The sequence below is a fragment of the Nelumbo lutea genome, chromosome 8 (genome assembly GCF_056320005.1).
Source record: "Nelumbo lutea isolate HS-2025 chromosome 8, American lotus-T2T, whole genome shotgun sequence".
NCBI classification, from domain to species: Eukaryota; Viridiplantae; Streptophyta; class Magnoliopsida; order Proteales; family Nelumbonaceae; genus Nelumbo; species Nelumbo lutea.
This window is the reverse complement of record NC_142691.1, coordinates 48,589,799-48,597,361: the sequence shown is the minus strand read 5'-3', so window position 1 is coordinate 48,597,361 and position 7,563 is coordinate 48,589,799. Positions and strand designations below refer to the sequence as shown.

The window sequence follows — 7,563 nt, the reverse complement described above, 5'->3', positions numbered from 1 at the left end:
CAACTTATGGTTGATTTTGACTTTACAAACTTTGCTTGCATGTTCTTATTTATCTATTAGACATTTGTTATGATCTTAGTGCTATCTTAAGTCTCTACACTAAGACTGATCTCTTTCTTCCTTTGTTATTCTTTATTCTATAGGTTCTACTTCTATCTAAGCTTGAAGAAGAAACTTCAAGATGTCTGCCCTTTTACAAAATCAGAAGAAATTCCAAGGACAACTAATTACAGGGCATGATGAACTCTCATTTCTGATCTCAGTGTGTGATCTCATTGGATGGAGTAATGTCACTACAAAAAAAAAAAACAAAAAAGCATATTTGTGACGTTAGACAAACGTCACCAAAAATGGCACAAATGTCACGAATTGCTCCCTCATCACAAAATGTAGTGTTGGCAAAAGTTTGTGACATTTAGTTTAGTTTTTGTGACGTTTTGCAAATGTCACTAAACGATTTCAAGAGTCACCCATGTACAGTTTTGGCGACATTTATTTGTTATTTTTGTGATGTTTAAGAAACGTCATGGAAAATCACTTTTAGTGACATTTGGCAGGCGTCACTAAAAGATTCCAAGAGTCACCCATGTGCAATTTTCGTGACACTTAATTGTATTTTCGTGACATTTTCCAAACGTCACAAAAAATATTTATTTTAGTGACGTTTTCTGAAACGTCACAAAACCTGTTTTGGTGACATTTCCTTACTTTTTGAAACGTCACAAAAACCTGTCTAAACGTCACCAAAAACATTGGTGCCTAAAACCAACTCCACCTGTATGTTTGTCATACCTAGTATAGAGCTTATGGTGGTCTGCTTTTAAATCAATTATATACATTCATTTTCAACAAAAATCTTATATCCATTCAAAATAAAAGATCATTAATATCATTAAAAATTGAAATCTAGTATTAAATAAAAGGCAATATATATTTACAATTGTTCACATATTAGTTCAAATGAAATTAAAAGATTACAAAAAAAGGAAAATAGAAAACCATCAAAAGTGCCTTTCCCTTGCCAAAAATATTACAAAAATAAAATAAAACACTCATCAAAAGAGTGCATCTATTACAAAACGCAAAAAATATAAAATTATTTCCACACTAAAAGATGTGAGAAAATGAAAAAATAAATCAAACTTGTGATAGTTTACCGGATTTGGTGATAGTACCTCTGGAGTGGGATAAGAATTATCTCCACTATGAATTGGAGGGGTTGCTAATTCATGTATCTGCACATAAAAGACAAAGTTAAGAAAATGCTTATTATTTTCTTGCTAAAAGATGTAAGTAAATGATAAATAAAACCCTACTTACAATAACTTACTGGGTTTGGCGGTGTTACTTCATGAGTGGGGTGGTAATTATTTCCACCCTGAACTGGAATATTTGCCAACCCATGGCTCTGCATCTAGAAGCATTAAAAAATGAGTAAAGTATTTCTCATAAACTAAAAAAAAGAATAAGAAAGTTGAAACTATCATGAAGTTATTTGGTGACTAGCGCTAGAAATATTGATCTTTAGCGGCAATCAATTAAAACTACCACTAAAGACCAAAAGACTACCACTACATAAGTGATGTAGGGCGGGTAGGTTTTCCACTACGGTGATGACTATTGCTAAATGGAAATTTAACTTACTCTATAAGGCCAATGGAAGAAAAAGCAAGATCAAGACTTAGGAAATTTTGTGGTTCCAAATAAACTTACTATTGTCATTCCATCAATGCAAACCTTCCAACCACCCAAGCACCTGAGGTATTTTATAACTGCATGTTCTAAAGTTGAAAATAGTCCCTAGGCCTTCTTGTTAGAACTGCATGTCATTCCATCTAATGACATTACTCAAGTTTAAAGGGGGTTAGGGAATGATAAGTTAAGGTCCTTGTTAGAATAATCATGTCAAAGCAAACTCTAGGAAACTTGTAATTCACAAACTGTAATTCACAAAGCATAAAGACCGATTACCTGTTTGAGTTCAAAAAAATACACTACTCTTATTTTTGGTTTTGATTCATAACCCATACAGGTTGTCTTTATTATTTGTGCATGTCCTTTTATGGGTAGATTAAAGAACATTTAACATATAACATAAAAAAAAAATTAAAAAGCAGCTACTGCATGGCAGATATCTTATAGAACATATAACAAAAATAGAGAAAAAAAATAATGATACAACCAATAATCTTTGAAGTTGAACAACCAACTTATGGTTCAGGTTATCCATTATTTATTTGCAGGTCTAGGTGCTAACTTTTTATAGTTTTTATTTTGATTTTCCTAGAACATAAACCTAGTTCAATATTCCCATTCAATATGCACACTGCATCTTGAATTACTTCATATTCTTAAAGATACACTAACAAGTTTATAAGGAATTCCATATGTAAATAATCTACAAGTACACCAACTGCTAAATTAACTGTGTCAGGCCTGTAACATTGAGATTCTCTTTATGGTCTATCTGCCATACATTTCTCAAACATAATAGAAATGGAGAATAAAATCACATTTTTCATTTTTCCCCCTTACAACGAACTGCACAAGGACTGAGTAGCCTTCAAAATTACTTGGAAGCTATAGACCACATCTCATGTTTTCCATTCGAGAAAGGCTAGATGCATCTCCCCAATACAAACTTGAGATGTTAACTTACAAGATATATCACCAAGTTGGAGTCTTGGGGGTTTTGTTTTATATGTTGGGAGGACACGTGAGTGGGGACCCTATAAACTAAGGGTTGCTAACCAAGAATGTAACTCGCCCACAATCTTTTGGACTACTAAATCTGATGAGTTGGCTGCTTTTAGTTTTAAAAGTCCTTTCATTGCTCTCTTGCCACAGAAGCCATAACACAACTACCAGAATTATTCCCCAAGAAATTTTTCCTCTCTTGCTTATACCTTAAAGACTCAACACCCCCTCCCCCCCACCCCCGAGGAATTCAAAACCAAATCTAGGCAGCAACATTTAACAACAAAAAGGCCAAGTATCCTGATCCAGACTGAGTGAGAAAATTTGCAATGTAATAGCAGATAGTCAACTGTCTGTGGGAAAGATTCACACTAGCAATCCATCCAAAACCTCTCTTCCTCTCTGTTATCTCTTGTTCTAATAATCCATTTAAAGCCTCTACAGGCACCAATCAAGTTTCAAGAATAGAAGCTTCAATGCTCTATACTAATGGTGTGGTTTGGTAATTAGTGCTCTGTACTAACAAAAATACATAGTTGCTAATAAAAAAAGGGCTAATTGTGTGGTTCGGCATCTTAGGTTCAACTGAATGTAACATCTTAGGTTGAACTGAATGTGAAGGGGGGATTGGAATAGGGATTCCATATTGTTGAGAGAATTGTTGCAACAAGGCATGCATCTGTGACATCTTTGCATCTATAGCCTCCATGTTAGCCTGCATCACACTCACTTCTGACTCAAGTTGTATGACTCTCAAATCTGCTTGTTGATTGGATGTAATTGTGGAGGTAGTGGACCCTTTAGACTCGGGGTTTCCAAAAGCATGCTTAGGATTTACCCTGAATCCCAAGCAACGAATTCGTGATGGATGCTCCTTTCCTAAGACCTTGCTAACCGCATCATGAGCACCAATGGGCTCAACTAGTATGCCAAGTTGTGCTTGTTCAATCACAAAGTTCTCCATCTTTGCCTACAATAGTTTTAAAGAATATATATTAAATTATCTAACATAAAACTACATTGAAATAATCAAATGAATAAACAAACTTCCAAAAAAATAATTACAGCTAATTCTCAGGCCTGAGGATCAAAAAATTTCCCCTAGCAATTTGAATGAGCCCTCCTAAAACGTTCCTCTCACCTTGCGGGGGGGGGGGGGGGGGACCTATTGTCTCGGCGTTTCTCTTCTGCCTAAAAATAAATAAATTGACAAGAGTCAATGTATAAATAAATGAAAGAACAAGAAAAACATGAAAAGTGTTAGTAATCTCACCATTTGATGGAGGTGTGCTACATATGATTTCTGGCCCAAATGGTGGTTGAGCCTATGTTGTACTCTGATATTGGTCATCATCTCAAACTTAGCCAGCAACAATAACGATATAGATTAGTTTAAAAATAAATTTATCTGAATCCTAATGGTGATTGAGATGAATCCTAAGTTCCTGAATTGTTAATGGCTATGTTTGGCCATGGTGATTGAGCTGAATCCTAATTTCTTTCTTATATATGAACTTGAATATGTGCAAGCCCTTAAGTTGTTACAAAAGTGGCAATTAGAGTTTTTGTCTTTTGACTGTGGGGTAAATCTTTGCAATCAGAAATGGTTGTGCTTGTTTCTTGACTTTTCCTACCTTTTCCTTCAAACCAAACATAGCCTAAAGGAGAAATGCTAAAAATTAGAGTTATAGTTTCAGCAACTTATGATAATATATATTATAAGTAAACTCGTTTGTGTCCAAAGTCATTAGTTCTCCAACTTGGTTTTTGACTTAGAAGTAGGTCACTCATTCACTCACAGTTAGCCATTTTGAGCTGTGAGACTAATTTTATATGTACACCATAGGACACAATTGACTAACCCCAAGGCATTCAAGAGTTGTAGAAAAACAAACATTCAAGACTCACTTTTAAATAACTTAGAAAATAGAGAGAACAGAACTATTTATAGAGTGACAAAGCAGTAAGTGATCATTTGTATATTTTAGCATCCTCCATGTATCCTGACATCATCCATAATTTGTATGTTTTAGCATTTTGAAGCTAAAATTGGGTGGAGGTCATAAGAAACAATTAGGTGGGGAAGAAAGCTGTAGAATCTGAAATGGAAGGGAAACAACTGAGAAAACTGGACTGGGCAAAACTCTCCTAGGAAGAGAAAATTTTAGGAATAAAAATACTAATTCTGCTACTATTTATCTATTTGGTGAATAGGGCCAAGAGTCCATTACAATCCATGTGCAAAAATCAACGTGTGTTTCTTTTTTTTTTTTTTTTTTTTTTGATCAACAGTATAGGATTGGTAACCCCAAAACCTTATTATGCTCAAGAAAAAGGTTAGGTGGAAGCCACCAACAGAATTCTTAATAAAGTAAGCATGGCACAACCAGCAGTATTAATGATAGGCGAACATAAGTCTACATATGATTAATGTCAGCCTGCTTCTTTGAAAACTCCTAGGAGAGAGTACACAACTCAACCTTACTGTTCTTCAAATTGATGGTATATTCTTGGTACGTTCCAGGAACTCATTGGCAGACTGGACAATAGTATTTGCTTTCTCAAAGTTCTTACCCATTTGGCCAATTTCAGACAACCTTTGTAAAGCAACCACCTGGTTTGGCAACAAACTTTTGTTGTTTTTTAATTGCTCTAAATTTTGATTAGTTCCTGCATCTGACTAGGGTGTGCCACAGCAGTAACGTCCATAGCAAGGAGACGACACAGTGAAGCCTTGGCCCGATCAAATTCAATATTCTTAGCTATAGAAACAGAAGATGGTGAAGCATCCAAACCGGTTGGTGCAAATTCTGATGCAATAAGAGAATCAATAGTATCGAAAAGATCCAACATTGCAGCCATGTCAATAGTAGGCATAATCAATAGAACAGAATCCCTTGGAAAGGAATACTTAGGAGAAGCTTGGAGAGTGCTCTGTACACAGGAGCTGAGGGAACCATAACTAATTGATCAACCATTGTAGAAGGTCTAGAGAGTGAGTCCTGAGGATCTGGAGCATTATTCTCAAACCAGTTAGAATCAACATGTGTTTAGGTCAATGCATTGAAGGGGGTGATTCATCCAACTCAAAATCAACGATATCCACTGTCGCACCAGGGGATTTGGTCTTCATGAAAGTAGCAGAACGAGTGACTGGCCTATGCCAGTTTTCTGTAGGTTTAGGTTTTAAAGTTGGCTTTTTGGTCCACTTACGATGAAGGGGTGATTCAACCAAGAAATGATCTAATCCTAAGGTTCAATGCCAACTAATCCAAAATAAGTGCATGGTAGGTTTAAGGAATAGCACAGAAACGCCATTAAAGGGATTAATAATCCAATGGATTCAACAAAATAGCACAGAAACGCCATTAAATGCATGGTAGGTTTAAGGAATAGCACAGAGCACATACCTACATTTTGACTCAACCGATATGATTTTAGGTTTTTTTTTTACTTGAATATGCAACAGCACCTCCTCTCTTTGTTCTCTCTGTATTTTTATCTCTGGTTTCTCCTTTTCTTCTAGGGTTTTTTTTGGACTTAGAATGTAGCAGCACCTCCTCTATCTCAGTAGCGACAGCTCGTCTCTCTCTCTCTCTCTCTCTCTCTACTCAGCGGTAACTCCTCTCTCAGCAGCGGCACCTCCTCTCTCTACATACTTAGCGGCCAGCACCTCCTCTCTATACTCAGCGGCCGGTACCTCTCTATATTCTCTTCTCTTCTCTTTCTTTTCTTTCCTTATTCTCCTCTCCTTCGTTCTCTCGCCAGCCGCACGTCCTCTGTAAGCCTCACGCTCTAAACTTCCCTTTCTTTTCCTTCTTCGCGGCCGCGGGTGAATGTTTTTTAATTAATTTTTTGAAATAAATTAGGGTGTGGTCTTAGGTGTGGGCCAGCGCAGGGTCGGACATAGAGTGAGGTTCTAGCTGTGGGACGGGACAGGGTCGAGCATCCAAGCTTATTCGTATTGTAAAGTAATAAATTAATTATTTTTGTCTCAATTCAGAAGATGTATTTAAGCATTTACATTGAATTGGATTCAGATTTGACCACATTTGGTTCGATTAAAATCTGAATTTAATTATATTATAATATTTATTAATTTTAATATATAAACTTTATATTAATATATTTAGAAGTGTAAAAAAACATTTCAGATATTGTATAATATATGGATTTATATATATAATCAATTTATTACATTATTTTTATATTAATTTATTATATACAAATGTTGAAAATAAAAAAATATATATTTTTAATATTTTAGAAAATTTAAAGCTGAATCAGGTTAAATTCGAATAAGATCCAAGTCAATTAGGATTTGAATTTGAATTCGAGTCTTTAAATCCAATCAGATTTTGGATTGAATTCGAATGTAATCTCTTAATAATTGGATCGGATGCAAAAGATCTAAGCCCGTTTTGATTACAACTCTATACTCAGGCAAGGTAGGGCATCGAACCTTACCCTTATTAATTAAATATTTTTTTAGACTTGAAATAATGGCAACATAGGATCGAGTTCCAAGTGTGAGCCTAGGTAGCGTTTGACATCCGGATTTACCCATGTTAGAAACTTTCGTGTATTTGACTCGTCCTAACCCTAATATATAGGTAGGAATGGCAATGGAGCAGGGTAGGGTGGGCCAGGGCTGGGTTTTGATTATTATATCCTCGACCCCAAACTCAAATGCCCACCCCTTGCTTTCCCATAACCTTAGTGAGGATAGAAATCCTAACCCTATCCTTGTGCTCGTAGGGGATGAGCCAAAACCTAAAGTGGATTTCGGGAGGGGGGAGAGAACAAATATGGATTGGCCATTTAGAGGGACTAACCATTAGTGTAGGAAGTGGGGGAGGGGGGAAA

General features: G+C 35.8%; 1 protein-coding gene across 17 annotated transcripts; it reads right to left on the bottom strand.

The window, feature by feature from the left end:
* Positions 1–889: 889 nt before the first annotated feature.
* LOC148844055 (uncharacterized) lies at positions 890–6,535 on the bottom strand. Of its 17 annotated transcripts, none has more exons than XR_016102929.1 (4): positions 6,112–6,435; positions 1,714–1,835; positions 1,331–1,414; positions 890–1,235 (listed from the first exon to the last, which is right to left on the bottom strand). XR_016102929.1 is itself a non-coding variant. In XM_088956815.1 (4 exons), the coding sequence occupies exons 2-4, from the start codon at positions 3,659–3,661 to the stop codon at positions 1,056–1,058; spliced, it is 498 nt and encodes a 165-aa protein (XP_088812941.1). In that variant the 5' UTR covers positions 3,662–3,667; positions 3,763–3,889; the 3' UTR covers positions 890–1,055. The 17 variants fall into 17 exon arrangements, 5 of the variants coding, with proteins under 5 accessions (XP_088812941.1, XP_088812940.1, XP_088812942.1 ...); XR_016102927.1 differs by having other exon boundaries at positions 6,108–6,388; XR_016102928.1 differs by having other exon boundaries at positions 1,714–1,819; positions 6,108–6,371.
* Between the last annotated feature and the right edge of the window lie 1,028 nt (positions 6,536–7,563).